Below are 21,304 nucleotides of genomic sequence, written 5' to 3'. Positions count from 1 at the left end.
GAATGTGCAGATTTGTTGCGTAGGTATACATGGGCTCTATGGCTTTATTCAGTCTGAAATGGCGCTCCAGGCTTCATTAGAAGGTGAAGCACTCTGCAAACTGCGAGGCCATACCCAGATTCCAGAATATGATTAAGGCCCTAACCTTGCTAAGCTGGATTTTATTTCCCAAAAAGAAGACTAATACTATCCACTTGTACAACTAGAAGGGAGCCCACGTGTAAAGCGCCTCGTCCCCGGCTGGCCTCAAGCGGCGCTAGCTCTCTGGCTGGCGCTGGAGTGTGCCGCCCCTGGCAGCCCCGCCGCTGCAGCCGGGAGCCTGGGAGATTGGCTTTCGGAGTCTCAGGCAGCAGGAGGAGCGTGTGAGCTGTGGGCGTCCCTTTAAGAGCGGCTGGCCAGGCACGGCCTCCGCCTCTCAGTACGCGGAGCGCCGGCGGTCACCTGGGGCTCGCGGAGCAGCCAGATCGCGGCGGAGTCGGCGCGCTTTCCCGAGTGAAGGTGGGAGAGGGGACCCGGACGCGAGGTGCCCCGAAGCCCTCTCGAGCGTAACCGTCCCGCGCCTCTCTGAGGCGGAGGATGCGGGAGCGCGTCTGGGCGCCGCTGCTCCTGCTGCTGCTGCCGCTGCTCCTGCCGCCGCCACTGTGGGGCGGCCCCCCGGGCAGCCCTCGCCGGGAGCTGGAGCTGGAACCCGGGCCTCTGCAGCCCTTCGACCTGCTCTACGCCAGCGGGGCGGCCGCCTACTACAGCGGAGACTACGAGCAAGCGGTGCGCGACTTGGAAGCGGCGCTGCGCAGCCACCGGCGCCTGCGGGAAATCCGCACGCGCTGTGCCCGCCACTGCGCGGCGCGCCACCCGCTGGCGCCCCCCGGCGAGGGCCCCGGGGCCGAGCTGCCCCTTTTCCGCTCCTTGTTGGGGCGGGCGCGCTGTTATCGCAGCTGTGAGACCCAGCGCCTCGGGGGCCCCGCATCCCGCCACCGCGTCAGCGAGGATGTGCGCAGCGACTTCCAGCGCAGAGTGCCCTACAACTACCTGCAGCGGGCCTACATCAAGGTACCCACAGAGCGCTCCTCCACTCCAAAGCCCCTGCGGCTCTCACATGCTCTCTTGAGCCCTCCCTGCTGCCCCTGTCATCTCTGTTCAGTCTTTCAAATTGGGTCTCCTTAAATACGTGTCTCAGTTTGTGAATCCAGATATCTGATGGCCCTATCTCTGTATGCAACAATGGATTAACTTGGACAAGTCTTTTTCTCTCTTTCTCAGAGCCAACTTCTCTGTCAAAAAGAGGACTGTCTTAATAAGGGCGATGTTTAAAGTACCCATTCAGCACTAATTCATGAGGCGTTGACAAAGCTAAATCTAGTACAGTTTCTCTTCTCCCTTCTCACTTCCCATTTCTCTCCTGTCTCCTCTCTCTCATCCTTCCTATACTGTAGTCTGCACCTTTTCTCTGAAGTGTAAAAGAATCTTCAAAATAGTGAAGTTGAAAGACCTGTTCCAAAACAAATTTCTCTCTCTTCTCCCCTTCACCTACAAAAAAGTAAACATCAAAGTTTAAAGAGAAGGTATGCTTGGAGGAGGCGAAGCTGTTTGAGGCAGTCTCAGTCAAAGTATCCCCCCTAAGTGTTGACTTTTTCTCCTTTGATAGAGGGCTTCCGTTTTCTGGTGGTATGCATTGGACTGGGTTACTAGGCATCAGTCCTCTCTTTCTAGTTTTATTTTGTATGCCTAACTTGCCTAAAGTTAGTGTCAGGAGGTATACTGTGCATATTGACATATTGTTCACATCCATAACTTTGAAGATCTCTCTGGATGCTTCAGCAGAGGGAATTTGAATGAGTTCTTCAACCTCCACTGCCACTCACCTAATTTTCCTTCAAATTGACACTCTTAACCCTTCTTTCTGGTTTTCTATGTTAATATATCAATGTCTCTTCTACAGCTACTGGAAAAGTGGAAGCTTTGGGGTTGGTTGGTCATGCTAGCCAATGAACCAGGCTGCTTTGCTCTGCTCTTCTCTTCTCTTCTCTTCTCCTCTTTTCTTTTTTTTTTTTTTTTTTTTTTTTTTGAGACGGAGTCTCGCTCTGCCGCCCAGGCTGGAGTGCAGTGGCGCGATCTCGGCTCACTGCAAGCTCCGCCTCCCGGGTTCACGCCATTCTCCTGCCTCAGCCTCTCCGAGTAGCTGGGACTACAGGCGCCCGCCACCACGCCCGGCTAATTTTTTGTATTTTTAGTAGAGACGGGGTTTCACCGTGGTCTCGATCTCCTGACCTCGTGATCCGCCCGCCTCGGCCTCCCAAAGTGCTGGGATTACAAGCGTGAGCCACCGCGCCCGGCCTCTTTTCTTTTTTTGATGGAGTTTTGCTCTTGTCACCCAGGCTGGAGTGCAGTGGTGCAATCTTGGCTCACTGCAACCTCCGCCTCCCGGGCTCAAGCGATTCTCCTGCCTCAGCCTCCTGAGTAGCTGGGATTACAGGTGTGTACCACCATGCCCTGCTAATTTTTGTGTGTGTTTGTATATTTTTAGTAGAGAAGGGGTTTCATCATGTTGACCAGGCTGGTCTCAAACTCCTGACCTCAGGTGACCCGCCCGTCTCCGCCTCCAAAAGTGCTGGGATTATAGGCGCGAGCACGGCTGGACCAGGCTGCATTTCTAAGGAGATGAAAGTACATACCATGTTCAAATATCCGAATGCCTTTTGCAGCTCATCCCACAGGATCTCTGCCCTCATCTGTGGTAGGGTTCTCTCAGATTGGCAACTGTTGGTGGAGTGCACGAAATTTCAACTAAGTATAAATCTTAACTTCCTGTGTATTGTGGCTAAGGTGTTGGAGTTCACTGGACTAGTAAGTATCTTGGGCAAGAAATGAGGAGAAAGCTGAATCCTTTCCAGGACTTGTCTTCTGCTTGCTTGTGCCTCCTGATTGCTAAGCCATGTATGAAGTATAACTCTGATTTCTTCTAAGTGATTTACACAATTTCTGGTGGTCTTACAGAAATCAGTCAACACCAGGCAGAGAGGGGACCTTGAGTGTCTGACAGTGAAGTTATCACAAGCTAGTTCCCAGGGCAGAATATGGGTGGTCCCTGTAGCTTGGTCCTCCCAGGAGTCTCAGATGTGAGGTTAGCAGTCCTGCTGTTAATTCTGTCACAAATTTTGGACATGTTTTCCTTTCTCATATCTGGAGAAAGAATACATATTCAAGGCCAGTCCTATAAAAATAAATAACCATGAGGTAACTCTCAATATGTGGGTTTCCCTGGTTCTGGAATTCTGCTTGCTTCACTGTTAATGTTAGCATTTGTCAGTAATTTCCCCTCCGGTTCCCTGGTTGGAGGTCAAAGAAGGTGAGGCCATAGGTTTAACATACCTCAAATTTTTGTGGCGAATTGATTACAGGAACAAGTCACACTCTGTAAGTGAATTACTGGGTGTTGTCTGATGAATTAATGAAGTTTAAGAAGTTCTTTCAAAGATATGTGGCTTCATGTATTCATCTCAGTTCTACCAACAATATTTCTGAGAGCAGAACAAGTCTTGCATCTTCTCCCTACTTCTCTTCTCTGGCAGTTTCTTGGATCTACATAATTGATAATCTCTTAAGAAGAAAATATTTTATCCCTTTGGAAATTCATGTTTGAAAGTTGGAGTTTGTGAACATCTACAAATTCGTCATGGTTTTTCTCTCCCCTGCACCCCCCTCCCCCAGCCCCCAAGAATGCCACAATGTTAGCCTTTGCTTGGCTTCCTCGGAATTTCACTTATGAATATGCACACACACCATCTTTTGAGACTGAAAAAAAAAAAAAAACCTCTCAAATAATAAAAGAACATCCTGGAGCTCTGACAGGTCTGGATTCTAGAGCATTAATTCCCTGATGTTAGGTTGAGGAACTCCCTGCATGTGACTGGATATGGTCATGGTGCCCTGTATCTTTTAATTGCTTTTAACATCAGTGATCCAGTTTGCACTTAAAAGGATAATCCTGGACTAAATCAAATTCAGTGAGGGAGGACTGGAATGCTTCATAAAGCTAAGAAAGTACAATTATTCTCGGCTAAGAGATTTTCCAACTATAGAAGCTCTCAGGAGATGTTACTGCTTCCCCAAATCCTCCGATGAGTGGGCTTCCGATGAAAGCAGATTATTTGTGCTGGTGTGTTGGAGGGGAAGAAGGATGAAAAATCATGAAATCTGAGACCCAATGTGTTCAATTTCTTGGTTCACAGATGAGGAAAGGGATGTTTCTAAATGTTTAATAGAAAGGTAAAGAGGTTTGCTCAGTGTCACATATTTAGTGGTGTACCAAATGATCTGCTGAAATGAGCACAGGGCTGGGAGTCAGGAGTCTGGATTCTTCCAATAACTGATTCCAATAGCTTTCCTGTGCCCACTGGCGTAGGTTCACATCAGGTCCCAGAGAATGCTGCATACCCCAGGGCTATCCTTATGCCAGAGTTGGACAGCTCCAGGGATGAGTATGTCCTTGTCTTGCAGGGTAACAGATACTCACTACATCTTTCATAAGCCTTGCTCTGTTGAATTTTTTCAAGGCCTGGCATGTTGGGAATTTGCCTAGACAGCTATGAGGCAGTAGTTTCACGTGGCTCCTAGCCATCGTTTTTGTTGAAAGGCAGCGTGAGACTCTTCAAACTTTTGATTTTTATCATTTAAGATTGTTAGAGATAACCCATGATTCATAGCCTAAGATATGGCTTTTATCATTGCATTCTCTGCTCAGAAACCTTCAGTGGCCTTCCTCTTGCTACCATATAAAGCTCAAATAGTTTACCATAGCATCCACAGCCTGGCTCCCTCTCAACCTTTCCAGCCCTGTCTTCCCCAACTCTGCCACCCTCCAGCCAAAGGTAACAATGAGTGCTTTGTCTTATGCCTGACACTTTTGCATCTCTTGGCCTTGTTTAGTCTTTCTTGGGAGGTGTAGAGGCTTTAGAATAGGACAGATATGGGATTAATTTTTAGTTTTCCCAGTCTCTATCTGTGTGACTGTCAGCAAATTACATAAGATTTTTCAGCTTTAGTTCTCTCATCTGCAAAATGGGGAAATAATGGGGCCTACCTTCCTATTTTAGGTTAAATTTAAGAGATGAGTGATGTGAAGCACCCAGAGTAGGGCCTGATTCTCAGTAACCATTGGAGATACATTTATTCTTTTTATTAGTTAAAATAGTAGACCTTCCCTCCGCCTTTTCTACATGTTCAAATCATAACTATCCTAACATATAAATGCATCTATTTCTGTGAGTTCTTCCTTCACTCCATCTACAACTCCCAAAAGTACACCATTTCTCCCTTTTCTGAATTCCCACAGTAACAAATTTGTTCCTCTTCTGTCATTTTTCATTTTTAACCTTGTTTTGGAAAAACTGATAATTTTGTTATTACTTAGGTGAGCTTCTTGAAATCAAGAACTGTCTTAGTGGTTCTTGTATCTCCTAAAGTAGAGGTTCCCAGATTTGGATGATTACTAAATGGATAATTATTATTAATCATCAGGGGCTTTAAAATGTGATTCAAAATTAGAGATAAAGGCTCAGTAGGTCTGAGGTGGGTCATCGGCAACCATCTTCCCTCCAAATACCTAACACGGGGGGTGGTAGCAGTAGATGTTCAGTGTATGTTTGCTGAATGAATAATAACTTGGTTCCATGCGTATGAGCTGTTGTTGAGGAAGATGTCTGCATGGTGGCAGGAGGTTTTCTCACTTTAGTTGTTTGGCTTCCTGGCTGGTCAGTTGGGAGAGAACGTTACAGGACTGTTGACTGCCTGACTTCTCACTATTTTCTACTTACAAGTTCTGGCTAATGTTGCAAACTTTCACCCCCCTTCCCACCCCCCTTTTTCTTCTTTAGTTCTTATTACTTAAAACTGTACTGCAAAATACCCTTGACATATTGTACCTGTTTTATGTACAATTCTGGAATTTAAACAAACATGAGGGATACTTTTCTTTCTTATCTGTGTCCTTTAGAATCAGGAATGGTTTGACAGTGTCTGTTTTTTTTTTTTTTCCTCCCACTTCTCCCAACCATTTAAAAAAAAAAAGAAAAGAAAAGAAAATGCTGTTTATTTATTCAGTTTTCTACTCAAAACAAGCTTGCCCCTGCTTGTTTTGTTTCTGTGTTGTTGCTTTGTTTCATTTGACCTTTGTTTTTCTTCTTAGGATTAAAAGGAAGGGGAAAAATAAATACACAATTACATTAGGCAATTCTGTTTTGGTCCTAGAGTCCTCTTGAAACTTCCTTTATCTTGACCATAATCTATTTGATTAGTGGTTCCTAGAGGGAAAAAAAGTAAACGCTAGGAATTTCCTCACTCTTACTCTGTTGTATCAACTGCTATTTCTTTCTATTATGAATGCCTTAAAATGAAATTGAAAACCCAGACAAGTGCATCATATAGATCGTATTAGTTTAGAATAAAAATGCTTTCCTGAATTTCATGTTTAAATTATTTTTACCTATTTGTAGAATATGTATATTTTATCTGCAAATTATTTCAGATAGAAGATTGATTTCATATCTTCTTGAAATAGCTGTTATGAAAATGTTCTAATGGTTGTTTCCTCAAAAGATGAAGCTTTTCCCCCCTCTCTTTAACAACTGAACACTTTTTTGTGCTTAAATCATCAAAATGTACAGGTCACTATCTTTATGTCTCACTCCTTAGGAAGAAAACCTGAGAGATTGTTCGTCTAGCTAGTTTTTAGGTCCTGTGTGCTAAGGAATTAAAATCACAATTGTTCCTCCTTGGGATTGTCCCATATTTGAAAGCCTGGTCAGCTCCCTCCCAGTCATCCATTGCCCGTATAAGTGATAAGTGCCACAGAGGCTTAAAATTTAATTAGATGAGGCTGGGGGCGGTGTCTCACGCCTGTAATCCCAGCACTTTGGGAGGCTGAGGTGGGCATATCACGAGGTCAGGAGATTGAGACCATCATGGCTAACACGGTGAAACCCCATCTCTACTAAAAACATAAACAATTAGCCGGGCGTGGTGGCGGGTGCCTGTAGTCCCAGCTACTCGGGAGGCTGAGGCAGGAGAACGGCATGAACCTGGGAGGCGGAGCTTGCAGTGAGCCCAGATTGCGCCACTGCACTCCAGCCTGGGCAATAGAGCAAGGCTCCGTCTCAAAAAAAAAAAAATAATAATAATAATTAGGCGACGGCAGCAACTGCTTGCAAGTATTCTCCCATGATTAATCAGCCTGGTTAATCAGGGATTCCTTCCTAGCCTTTTTTTTTTTTTTTTTTTGAGACGGAGTCTCGCTCTGTCGTCCAGGCTGGAGTGCAGTGGCGCAATCTCGGCTCACTGCAAGCTCCGCCTCCCGGGTTCACGCCATTCCCCTGCCTCAGCCTCCCGAGTAGCTGGGACTACAGGCGCCCGCCACCACGCCCGGCTAATTTATTTTTGTATTTTTAGTAGAGACGGGGTTTCACTGTGTTAGCCAGGATGGTCTCGATCTCCCGACCTCGTGATCCGCCCGCCTCAGCCTCCCAAAGTGCTGGGATTACAGGCGTGAGCCACCGCTCCAGGCCTCCTTCCTAGCCTTTAACAAAGGAAATTAATAAACTGCTGTCTCTCTTTCTTCATAGACCTCGTCTCTCAGAATCAAATGGATTCTGTTAGTAATATCATCTGCTCATTGATAAACTCCAAAGGGGTAGCTGTGAAATTCTCTTGGAAATGCTTGATAAAATGTCAACTTCCTCATAGGCGAGACTTGATACATTTTGAAAGGTAGATAGGTTCACCTAAATGAAGACTTGCTGGATATGATATAATAACTATTCTTTCGTATTGCTAAGGAATTAAGTAAACTGGATTTCTTAGGATCGCAGATTTTATAGCTGGAAGAGACTCCAAAAGAACATCTTCAAGTCAACTAACTGCTTTGGGGCAGTGACGTAGAAGTGAGGGAGGGAAAGATAACTATTTTGCTCAAGAAATGTAATCTAACAAGAGTGGAAGTGGTAGTTATTAAAATTATAAAAATGCTATAGCTTGAAAGGCCCTCAAAGATCGTGAAAAAATCTATCCCTGTCACTTAACAGATGATGACACTGGCCTCACAGATTCTACAACAAATCAAGAAGGGCCAGCAAAGGGAGCTCGGTCCAGAGTAGATTTTCTCACTTCCAGTCTCCTGCTCTTTCCAGCCTCTATGTAACAGTCATGGCTACCTCCTTGAGGGGTGGTCTGGTGAATCAGTGGTGCACTTGAGACCTGCAGTAAACCCATTGCCTTCAGAGACAAAGTGGGCATAAGACACATCTTCCTGGACTGCCCCCTCCGCCCTGCACTTTCATTCACATGATACTTAAGTTATTCAGCCAAGAGTCACAGTTGTCTGGTGGAAAATGTTGCATTTCTCATTAGGAAAAATAATTCCTCCTGTCTTTTTTTTTCCATTCATCTTTCTTCTATAATTCTTTTTCTTTTTATTCATCCCTCCTTTCCTGCTGTCTGATTTTCTAGCCTAGTATTTTCCACCAGACCTTGTCATCATTTGCCAAATGGCCTACACATATCTTTAAAAAAAAAATAATTTGGTGTCAGCCTTCTGAGTGGCATTCCTAGTGTTGTATGTGTGTTTTGCTGGTTTTAGTACTGAAGAGGACTGCAGACTGTCGTTGAAAGAAGCTATTTCTCTTGACCACACTCCTTTCTGCTCTACTGTACTATATCGTTTCCTCTTTATTTCTCTGTTTTTCCTTGGCCCTACCCCTGCATTGTCCTGTTAGTGGTCTACACAATGAAAGCATATCTGAAAAGAAGAGAGCAGAGGGAAAAATGGGGAAAGAGAAAATAGTGGTAGACCTACGGTCAGGTTTCTAGCTGTAATAAAATAAAAGCCATTGAGCCTCTCATTTAATCTGATAAACAGTCATAGGTATCTACTTTTTGATACTGTTTTTATGTCACTTACCCTCATGCGTGTTGTGCAAGACCTGGGTATGGGTTAGAGGAAGATGTTCCCCACCAGCTCTCTATCTTTCTGCCACTGCCCCCCTGCACATTCATGAAACATCAGTACTCCAACCATTTCATTTTATGGATGGGAAAATAAAGCTCAAAAAAGAATTGGGTTGATCAAAGTAAATGCAATCAAATGGAAGATCCAAGATTAGAATCCAGGAACCTAGACTCCGTCCAACCCTGTGACATTGCCATTGACCACTAGTTGTAAGATCCACACTAGAATAGGGTTCCTCCCATCAATGAGCTCGCATCTAATATAGAAGATTTCAAATGGCACATAATTATAACCTAAGACCCATGGGGAAAATTGTCAACCATAATACAAGTTATAGGATTATTTTTATTGCACTCCCCATTATTCCATTAATGATAAAGTGACTTAACCCTAGGGACATTAACGATTTCAACAAGTTTCACTTTTCTCTCTCTGAGCATCTTCCATAAATTCCTGTGAATAGAAGTGGCTGGACCAGTTGTCTGTGATTCTGACATTGAGGCTGTCGAGAATATTGTTTATGGCAAGAATCCATGCATCGGGTAAATTAGATGCATGATATTCTGTACAAAATTTTCCCTGTCTTTGAAAGTTCAAAAGAAAGAAAGAGTCACATTTAAGTGGGGAACAGGAAGACCAGAAACTGGTTTCATGGAGGAAGTGATGTTTAAAATCTTTTATTCTAGAGGGGCCAATGCTAGTTTCCAGATTGGGGTTTTGGATACACAGATGAAAGCTACATTGTCATTTCTGTATATAGTATATTAAAATAGAGCCCCTCTGACTGATTTTTTTTTAAAAAAAGGCATTCTTTCTCCCCACCCTTTACCACCCTATCTTTCTGCAGCTGCACCCTGCCACATTAGTGGAACACTAGTATTCCAGGCATCCCATTTTACAGATGGAAAATAAAGGCCAAAAGAGAATTGAGTGGCCCACATTTTACAGCACTGTAAGAGAAAGACCAGGATTAGAATCCAAGAACCCTGACTTCCATTTCTGTGAAATGGCCGTTGACCACTATTTGGAAGGCCCACAGTGAAAACACAAGCTTAACGAAGTTAAAATGAAACACACAGCATGCCACTTCCATTATTTGCTAAATGAAAGAGACCGTGAAATAAAAGCCACAATCTTCTCTTTTTTTTTTTTTTTTTTAAGACGGATTCTTGCTCTGTCGCCCAGGCTGGAGTGCAGTGGCGCAATCTCGGCTCACTGCAAGCTCCGCCTCCCGGGTTCACACCATTCTCCTGCCTCAGCCTCTCCGAGTAGCTGGGACTACAGGCGCCCGCCACCACGCCCGGCTAATTTTTTGTATTTTTTAGTAGAGACGGAGTTTCACCGTGGTCTCGATCTCCTGACCTCGTGATCCGCCCGCCTTGGCCTCCCAAAGTGTTGGATTACAAGCGTTAGCCACCGCACCCGGCCAGCCACAATCTTCTTATGCAATGTTATTCCTTGCACTACTGTTCTGCCTACTTCTGGGGAAAACTCAGAAATAAGAACCTGAGTCAATGCTGTTTCCCAGTTAGCTTAATGAAAATGAATGAGGCAAAGGATCTTCTTTGGAAGGGAAATAGAGGAATAGGAGCCAGAAAGGGGGAGATCCAAAACATCAGAATTTCTAGAAGTGCAGAGCTATCAGAATGATCCTGCTGGAATTCATTATCTACAAATATTAGATTCAGTTTTTGAGCACATAACAGGAAACTTCTGGGGATTGCAGTTTAATTGTACTGGGACCCTGGAAAGGAATGGATAAAAGCAAAATATGTAATAAAGTAAATGATTACAAAACAAAGAAACTTTTAACAAATCTGGAAGCCCAGGAAATTTGAGCCAATTTTGACATATTCTTCTTGCTTGAATGCTAAATTTGTAAGTCTGCCAAAATCAATAGATTTGCACAGAGAAATTGACACATAATTAAGACTCCAGGCATAGAGAATTACATTAAAACCAGATTTGGCTGTTTTTTTAAAAATGAGCTCAATTTATAGTATCAAAGACTAATCCAGTAGACCATACAAATTATTTCTCCACTGAAGCGTGTGCTATTTTAAAATAATATTTTCATATGAAATCCAGGATCAACAATCAGCATTTGATTCTAATACATGCCATTTATAAATGCCACCAGGGACAGAGACTTTCACAGTCATTGTTTCTATAGGATTAGCAAGGGCTCAGTTAAACAGTGGAGTTTGCAGGTTTTCAGGTCAATAAGCATTTCAGTCTGGGTTTCTCAACCTTGGCTGATTGATATTCTGGGATGAATAATTCTTTGTTGTGGCAAGCTGTCCTGTGCATTTCAGGATGGCCAGCAACATTCCTGGCCTTTACCTGTTATATCAGTAGTAACACATTCCACTCCCCTCCAAGCAGTGATAACAAAAAATGTCTCCATATATTGCAAAATGTCACTTGGAGGTCAAAATCACCCCAGATAGAAAAACACTGATTTGAACATTTAGCTATATTTAAGATGACTGGGCCAGGTGTGGCCAGTCTATGCCCAGCCTGTAAATCTTTACTGTTTCTTTGCCATATTTAATTTCACTGTTTTGATACAAAACATCTTTGAATTGACACTACATAATCACATAGGAGTGCCTCTGTTTATTACGTTAATATTACAGCTATATACACATTTGTTTTCTTCAATGGACTGTGACTTACTTGAAGATAGGAAGAGTGCCTTACTCATCTTCATATCTCCAGGGCCTTAAAAAAGAAGGTTACATCTAAAAGGCCTCAGTATTTTTTTTAAATTGCTGATAGAGAAAACAGTTTATTTTAATGAAAACTATTAGCTAGCATTTTTTATTTGGGATCTTTCTCTTTTGTTTGTTTTTGTTTTTTTAGAGGGGAATTATATCATTTGGTAAATATTCAGCGTTGTACATGTGGAATCGCTAGCCAGAGGAATTACTTCCTTCTCTTTCCTGAAGAAGCTGATTAGCTCTGCTGTTCTGGGCTTCAGCAAGGCAGAAGTGTCTCAATAGAATATGGCCTTACGGCAATACAGAGTGGAAGAAAGACAAACATCTGCTTCCCAATTACTAATTTTACAACAGAGAAAGATACCAGAGTGGGAAACATCCTAGTTTTCTTTCCTGAGACTCTTTTCATGCCTGAGACCTTTGGACTTCAATCTAATTGGTCTTGGCTTTCCTTTGCTTCATTTTTATTCATTATCTCGTCATCCTTCTTCCTCTATTTCTGTATCACTCTTTGGCTCCCTCCTTCCCTTCCTTTCTCTTTCTTTCTCTCTCTAATATTTTTTCTTTCACCTGACCTCCTCTTATTTCCCCCACTTCCCAGCCTTCTGTGAGTTGGCATTTTTGTTTTCAGTCAAGCTGCTTCCTAAGAATAGATGTGACACAGAGCTAACTCAAAGAAAACTTACAGGTTGCAGTGGATTATTTATGAGTAATTGGGTTTGGGAACTTTACAAGGTGAATGAGAAGTATAGTCATTCTGGAGTTTGAAATTCACAACTAAGATGAGTTAGTTTGTATTGTTAAAGCAACCTGTCTCATCATGTTAGGACAATCAGTAGAGAAAACTATCTGATCTTTTCTGTAAGCTGAGCTACTGCAGCTATGCAGAACCAGATAAGGGATATAAGCCAAGTGCTTTGCATCTTGAAGAGAGAAGCTCTATTTCTAATAGATTTCTCCTCTAAAAGATATCTAGCTGCAGCCAAACGTTTTTATAAATATTATAATTCATCAGTGGGCAAATTGTCTTCTAGTATAATCTAGTATAAATTGTACTTATCTAACCATCTAACCTTGATGTCCAGTCTTTTTTTTTTTTTTTTTTTTTTTTTGAGACAGGGCCTTGCTCTATCGCCCAGGCTGGAATGCAGCGGCGTGATCTCAGCTAACTGCAGCCTCTCCCTCCCAGGTTCAAGCAGTTCTCCCATCTCAGCCTCCCAAGTAGCTGGGAGTACAGGCACACCACCAAACTCGGCTAGTTCTTGTATTTTTAGTAGAGTTGGGGTTTCACCATGTTGGCCAGGCTGGTCCCGGACTCCTGACCTCAGGTGATCCACCCTCCTCCTCAGCCTCCCAAAGTGCTGGGATTACAGGCATGAACCACCACACCTGGCCCAGTCATCTTAAATATAGCTAAATGTTTAAATCAGTGTTTTTCTATCTGGGGTGATTTTGACCTCCAAGTGACATTTTGCAATATATGGAGACATTTTTTGTTATCACTGCTTGGAGGGGAGTGGAATGTGTTACTACTGATATAACAGGTAAAGGCCAGGAATGTTGCTGGCCATCCTGAAATGCACAGCCTGTAAATAATCTCAGTGCTTTGGGAGGCTGAGGTGGGAGGATCACTTGAGCCCAGGAGTTTGAGGCTGCAGTGAGCCATGATTGCACCACTGCACTCTAGCCAGGGTGACAGAGCAAGACCATGTCTCAAAAAAGAAAAAAAAAATTATAGTGTGTGAAACCTGCCATTTAAAAAATACTGGTAATTTTTAGGCTGGGCACAACGCCTCATGCCTGTAATCCCAACACTTTGGGAGGTAGAGGCGGGAAGATTGCTTGAGTCCAGGAGTTCAAGACCGCCTGTGTAATATGGTGGGAACCCTGTCTCTAAAAAAAAAAAAAAAAAAAAGTAAAAATAAAATACTGGTAATTTTTAATAGATAGGAAAAAAGGAATAAAAAACAAAAAATACTATTGGAAACAGAGACAGTGAAAAATTTGGAGAATTAATTTAATCAATAGTATAGGCAGTTTTAAGAATAAATTTGACTAATCATAGTTTGTGAAAGAATCTGTACTATTCTGAGGCTTGAAAGAAATATATGTATAGTAAGACATGAAACAATGCCTTTTAGGGAATTTTACTAATAGTTATAAAATCTATTACCTCGAAGCTAAATGTAAGTGAATTGTAGCTTTAAAGATTTTTTAAGTTTGATAAGGGAAATGTCATTTTGCCATTTCAGGTTCCTTTGAAATTCTAGGGGAAGCTCAACCTTCCCTTTTACAGTTCTCCAGATTGTTCACCCTCTTTGTGTCTCAATTTCTATCTCTGTGAAAAGATAATAATAAAAACTACCCAACTCATAGGGTTGATGAAAGGACAAAATGAGGAAATATTTGTGAAAGTCATTTATGAGGGATAGGATACATAAAATTAGGAGTGAGAAAATAGAGAAATTAAAATCCCCATTTGTAGACTAAATTATTCACACAAAAATGCTATGAAAGCACAACAAGAAGAAAATCTTCTATTCACACAGCTGAAACATAGGTCAAAGGATCTCCCTACTTTATCAAGATAACTTATTGAATTATTTTTTACCTCAATAGGTATAAATGTATATCCATCTATCATCTATCATCTAAATATATATCAAGAAAGTCATTAAATTAATAACAAAGAATGTTTTGTGTATGTGCAGAAAGAATCGGACTAAATGCTCATATAGAAAAAATTGTCAGCTTTTGAAGACCATCTTATATTATCTTCTTGATACATTTTGTTTTCAAAACAGATTATAAAGAAACCTGAAATGGCAAAATGACATTTCCTTTAACAGACTTAAAAAGTCACTGAAATCAAACACTTGATCTTAGTTTTGAAGACAGTTATGTTTTATGACTATAGTTATTAGTGATAACAGATATTATTGACTATTACTATGTACCTCTTATTATGCTAAAAGCTTTATGTAGATTTTCTCATCAAATTCTTTCAACAATCATGAGATCTAAACTCTAGTATATTCTTCATTTTTCAATAGGGATACTGAAGCCTGAAAGATTAAATAAGGTGTCTGAGATTATACTGCTAGTAAGTAACAGAATCAGAATCTGAATCCAGATTTTTCTGATCACAAATCCTGAGTTGTCATCCACTTCTCATAGCTTGAGTTTCGACATCAAACAGATACATAGTCAAAAAAAGTTCTGACTTATATCAGTTGTTTGAGACTGTATGAAACTTGTCTACATGAATCAGAATTTTCTTTTTTTTTTTTTTTTTTTTTTTTTTTTTTTTGAGACAGAGTCTCGCTCTGCCGCCCAGGCTGGAGTGCAGTGGCGCAATCTCAGCTCACTGCAAGCTCCGCCTCCCGGGTTCACGCCATTCTCCTGCCTCAGCCTCTCCGAGTAGCTGGGACTACAGGCGCCCGCCACCACGCCCAGCTAATTTTTTGTATTTTTAGTAGAGACGGGGTTTCACCGTGGTCTCGATCTCCTGACCTCGTGATCCACCCACCTCGGCCTCCCAAAGTGCTGGGATTACAAGCGTGAGCCACCGCGCCCGGCCATGAATCAATCAGAATTTTCTATCAAGAAAATGGCGATAATCATACCTATTTTACAAGGTAATTGTGAGAAGTTAAAAAAAAAAAAGATTGTTCCTTGCCTCATAGCTTCTAGGCAGATGGTGAATTTCTAAGGGAAGATGAAGGGCAAAAGAATATTTAGGCAAATATATCATGGTAAGTGGAGAAAATAATTACATCTATAACAGGTACAGAACGCTAGGGGACAAACAAAACAGGCGCTTGACCCATTCAATCTTAGTAACTGGCTTCACGTTCAACACTGCGCATTGTAGCACAGACTTACCAGCCTCTTCACCATCAGGATAAAACAAAAATCATCCTCTTCTTGGAAATTTGAGGCTGTTCGTTTGCTATGTTAAGAAATGTTCTTTTCTTCCTTCCCCACTAAATTCTCCCATTCTCTGATTTCACAATTTCCTTTATATTGTGTCCTCTTCTTTGTAATTTTTTTAAATGGACTCTGTTCAAACACATTCCAAATCTTCTCTGTTTCATATTAATAGATAAAATCTCTTCCCACAGACGCAGCTTGGAAATTTTAAACCTCTTTAAGCCTCCTTCCTACCCTGATTTCTTGTACCCATGGGACATGACTTAAGTTTGAGAATCAACAAACATTTCTTCATCATAGACACCAAAATGAAACTGCCTTTTTTTTTTAGCAGTCAGGTAAATGGGAGAGTAGCTCACAAAAAGTAGTAGAGGGTTACTAGTCTAGGAATCAAGCAATTTAGCCTCTGCACCCAGTTCTGTCATAAATGGCTTTCTCTAGTCCTTGGGGTTTGCATTTGGACTAGGGCAGCATTGGGCCGGTTGCTTAATAAAAGCTCTTCTGCATCTGCCAACTTGAGATGCTAAAATTCTTTTTTTTTTTTTTTTGAGACGGAGTCTCGCCCTGTCACCCAGGCTGGAGTGCAGTGGCGCGATCTCGGCTCACTGCAAGCTCCGCCTCCCGGGTTCACGCCATTCTCCTGCCTCAGCCTCCCGAGTAGCTGGGACTACAGGCGCCCGCCACCATGCCCGGCTAATTTTTTGTATTTTTAATAGAGACGGGGTTTCACCGTGGTCTCGATCTCCTGACCTCGTGATCCGCCCGCCTCGGCCTCCCAAAGTGCTGGGATTACAAGCGCGAGCCACCACGCCCGGCGCTAAAATTCTTTAGTGGATTGGTACAGCAAGCCAGCAGTCTACCTGTGGAAACAGAAAATTGATGAGATTATAAAATGATGGAATATAAAATGCAGTGGACATAAAATAGCTTAAAAGGTTACAGGAAAGGAATTACTTCCAGTGTATCTAATGCTGGTCCTCATCTTGGGGCAGTGAATCCTTTTAAAGTAAAACTTGAAAGAAAGTTACACAAATATTTAATTTAATGGTACTTTAAGAGGATGGAATAAACTAGGCCCTGTTCAAGAAAGACAAAGAAGATAGATAAAAGACTCAAAACCATATGTGAGAAACAGCTGATATAGAGGATGAGTAAGCTAATGAAGAAAAGACAAGAACAACAACGAAAAATCTCCTTTTGGAGGTTCAAAAAAGATTATCACTTAAGGCAATTGTTCCTGATCTTTATGAGACTGAAGAATTGAAGCGCTAGCACCAAATAACGGAAAACAAGATGTTGGCTCAAATATGAAAGACTTTCCTCACACTAACAGCTATTCTGAGATCTAATAGGAAGCCCTAGAAGGTGTTCAAACGTGAGTCAAACAAATACCTAATGTAGAGGTTGTATTTAAGGTGCAAGCACCAGAGTGATGTTGAAATAAATGAGATTTAAAATATTTTCCAATCCAAAGTCTGTAAGACTCCATGATTTTGCAAAATGAAAATTTGTCTTGTACCCACAGAGGGGATCATTAAAGTCTTTTTCATAGAAAAAGTCATACAGTTTTCTAGCTTACTTTTGCATTCTAGTTAATGTATTTTAGGCCATGGTTGCCAGCCTACTCCCTATAAATAATTACGTGATGCAAAAAAGAAAAGAGGAAAAAGCAGTACTAAGGCCCTAAAACACACGTGCCAGAACACACATGCATGGAATATTTAGCAGTAATAATATCCACATGCATGATTAGCATCAGTCCTCTGATTTCTGACTCATGTCTCCATGAGATAACATCTGAGATGGATTTAGTTGTGGTTACATAGTACCACTGGGGGTTTTAAGTTAAATTTATTACAGCTGATCAGGACATCCATGCTTAGGAATTGAAACTAGGTATGCTTCTCTGAGCAAATATATCGTGATATACTAAGTAAAAGCAATTTCATTTATAGAGGCTTTGCAGTCCTATTCTAATTTGCTTCCTGTATGTGCTGTCCAGAGGCCAAACCTGGTGGTGTTCTACACTGTAGTTCATTTCTCAAACTTTTATACTGACTGTTAAATAAATTTAATGGGTATTAAAATATTAAATATTTTATAATAATATTTAAAGAATCCCTTTATCCAACTCCCTCGTCTTTGAAGTTCTTCCCTCACTCTCTAGTTGGGAGAGGGAGGAGTGCCCTGATGCCACCACCGGAGTGGAGGGGAATGGGTGGAAGTCCGTGCTCTCTCGGACCAGCTGACATAAAGGTGCATTGAGCCATGGTTTTTGCCCCATGCTGTTTAGCTGGAGTAGACTAGATATTATCACGAATATTTCTGTTCTGCTATGCCAGATCCTTTGACTAGAGAGAGCATGCTTTCTAAACGATCTTTGAATGATGATGATGATTAATATAATTTGGAATGGATATGATTTCAGATCTCTAGCAGAGTTTTGTTACCAATACTTTACCACAAAAAGCTACTGAAGGCGGGGCACGGTGGCTCACCCCTGCAATCCCAGCACTTTGGGAAGCCGAGGCCGGTGAATCACTTGAGGTCATGAGTTCAAGACCAGCCTGGCCAACATAGTGAAACCCCGTCTCTACTAAAAATACAAAAATTAGCCAGACGTGGTGGCGGGCACCTGTAATCCCAGCTACTTGGGAGGCTGAGGCACAAGAATCGGTTGAACCTGGGAGGCAGAGGTTGCAGTGAGCCGAGATCGCACCACTGCACCCCAGCCTAGGTGACAGAGCAAGACTTCATTAAAAAAAAAAAAAAAGCTACTGAAAAACCTTTCTAATGTTGAATAAAAATCTCTAAGTCAACTTTGTCACCACCACTAAATCAACCGTAAGTAGGTGAACCAGATTGTTCTATAGTTCATGTCAAGTTGTTGAACATTCTTTCCTACCTCTGCTTTAGAAGTATGGAAAAGTCCCAGTGCTCTTTCAGCCTTGCCACCAGCCTGCCGTTTCACTTGTTTATATGTCTGTAGGTGAGGCTCCTCTAGAACACTGTGATTTAACTCTTTGTAAATAGATACAGATTTGATCATCCTGGTCCACTTTCCCAATAGGATAGTTAGCAAAGGTTTACCTAATGTGTTATTTATGGAAAACCAATTTACTCAGAGTTTGGAATAGGAAAAAAAAGTTTCTAAGTAATGATTTCTTTTCCTGTAACCCATTGCCCTAGATTAAGTATGATAGTCTTATGATCAATACCTCCTGAATTCCAGATTATTATATGTGAATCTTTGACCTAAATATTTACATATGGCTGATAGTACTATTTGAGTCTTGCACGTGATGGAAACTCATGCTTGTTGAATTTGAATTGTCAGTTTTCCTAGGACATAGGAGAACTCCTTTGTCCATATGATTTTATGCATAGTTATTTAGAAAACTAGCATACCTCAGAAATATTGCAGGTTTGGTTCCAGACCATTGCAATAAAGCAAGCCTCACAATTTGTACCTTTTGGTTTCCCAGTGCATATAAAATTTGTGTTTACATTATAATTTAGTCTATTAAGTATGCAATAACATTATGTCTAAAAAACAATGTACATACCTTAATTTTAAAAAATACTTTATTGCTAAAAATTATCTGAGCCTTCAGCAAGATACAATCTTTTTGCTGGTGGACAGTCTTACATCAGTATTGGTGGCTGCTGACTGATCAGGTCTGTGGTTACTGTAAGTTGGAGTGACTATGGCATTTAAAACAAAAACGAAAACAAAAAAACAAGAAAGTTTTCCCCATTAATAACTCTTCCTTTTTTAAACTCTTTCTCTGTAGCATACTATGCTGTTTGATAGCATTTTACTCACAGTAAACTTCTTTCCAAAGTGTCAATTCTTTCAAACCCTGCCACTGCTTTATCAACTAAGCTTATGTAATATTCTCAATCTTTTGTTGTCATTTCAGCAGTGTTCACTGCATCTTCACCAGGAGTAGTTTCCACATCAAGAAACCACTTTTTTTGCTCATCCTTAAGAAGCAACTTTTTATCCGTTCGAGTTTTATTGTAAGATTTCAGTAATTAACTAACATCTTCAGGCTCCACTTCTTATTTTAGTTCTCTTGCTATTTCTACCACACTTCAGTTACTTTCTCCACTGAAATCTTGAATTCCTCGAAATCATCCATGAGAGTTGGAATCAACTTCTTCCAAACTTCTGTTAATGTTGGTATTTTGACCTTCTCCTTATGAATCACGAATGCTATTAATGACATCTAGAATGGTAAATCCTTTCCAGAAAGTTTTCAGTTTACTTTGCCCAGATCCACCAGAGGAATTACTATCTACGGCAGTCATAGCCTTACAAAGTATATTTCTTAAATAATAAGACTTGAAAATCAAAGTTACTCCTCTGTTAAAGGCTGCTGAATGGATGTTATGTTAGTAAGCATGAAAACGACATTAATCTCTTCGTTCGCCTCTATCAGAGCTCTTGGGTGACTAGGAGCATTGTCAATTAGCAGTAATATTTTGAAATGAATCTTTTATTCTGAGCAGATAACAGTCGGCTTCAAATACTTAGTAAACCATACTGTAAACAGATATGCTGTCATCCAGTCTTTGTTATTCTATTTATAGAGCAAAGGCATAGTAGATTTAGCATAACTCTTAAGGGCCCTAGGATTTGGGGGATGGTAAATGAACATTGGCTTCAAGTTAAAGTCACCAGCTGGATTAGCTCTAACAATAGAGCCAGTCTATCCTTTGAAGCGTTAACATCAGGCATTAACTTATTTTCTCTAGTTAAGAAAGTCCTATGTGACATCTTCCAAGAAGATGCTTTATCTACAATGAAAATTTGTTGTTTAGTGCAGCTACCTTTATTAATTACTTTAGCTAGATCTTCTGGATAACTTGTTGCAGCTTCCACTTGCTGCTTCATCTTGCACTTTCATGTTGTGAAGACGGCTTCTTTTTTTTAGACCTCATGAACCAACTTCTGCTTGCTTCAAACTTTTTTTCTGCAGCTTCTTCAGCTCTCTCAGCCTTCACAGAATTGAGGAGAGTTCGACTCTTGCCCTGAATTAGGCTTTGGTCTTAAGGAATGTTGTGGCTGATTCGATTTTCTATCCAGACCACTAAAGCTTTCTCCATATCAGCAGTAAGGCTGTTTCACTTTCTTATCGTTCATGTGTTCACTGTAGTAGCACTTTTAATTTCCTTCAATCGCTTGTGTGTGTGTGTGTGTGTGTGTGTGTGTGTGTTCACAATTTGATGAACTGATGCAAGAAACCTAGCTTTTATTCTATTTTGGCTTTTGACCTGCCTTCCTCAGTAAACTTAATCATGTTTAGTTTTTTATTTAAAGTGAGAGACATGTGACTCTTCACAACTTGAACACTTAGAACCATTGTGGGATTATTAAATAGCCTAATTTCAGTATTGTTGTGTCTCAGGGAATAGGGAGGCCTGAGGAGAGGGAGAGAGACAGGTGAATGGTGAGTTGATGAAGCCATCAGAACACACACAACATTTTTCTATTAAGTTTGCCATCTTATATGGGTATGGTCTGTGGGGCCCGAACCAGTTACAATAGTAACATCAAAGATCAGTTATCACAGATCATCATAACAGTAAGAATAACTATGAAAAAGTTTAAAATATTGTGAGAATTACCAAAATGTAACATTGA

The 21,304-nt window shown here is 41.2% G+C and overlaps 1 protein-coding gene across 1 annotated transcript in view; it reads left to right on the top strand.

The window, feature by feature from the left end:
- Nucleotides 1–220: 220 nt before the first annotated feature.
- Nucleotides 221–21,304, top strand: part of P3H2 (prolyl 3-hydroxylase 2) — a 168,003-nt gene continuing 146,919 nt past the window's right edge. Inside the window, exon 1 of the mRNA XM_063620517.1 lies at nt 221–1,050. Coding sequence (XP_063476587.1) covers nt 577–1,050 — 474 coding nt within the window. The 5' untranslated portion in view covers nt 221–576. The remainder of the gene's footprint in view (nt 1,051–21,304) is intronic.

The sequence above is a fragment of the Symphalangus syndactylus genome, chromosome 17 (genome assembly GCF_028878055.3).
Source record: "Symphalangus syndactylus isolate Jambi chromosome 17, NHGRI_mSymSyn1-v2.1_pri, whole genome shotgun sequence".
Taxonomy (NCBI): Eukaryota; Metazoa; Chordata; class Mammalia; order Primates; family Hylobatidae; genus Symphalangus; species Symphalangus syndactylus.
This window is presented reverse-complemented; position numbering and strand designations above follow the sequence as displayed.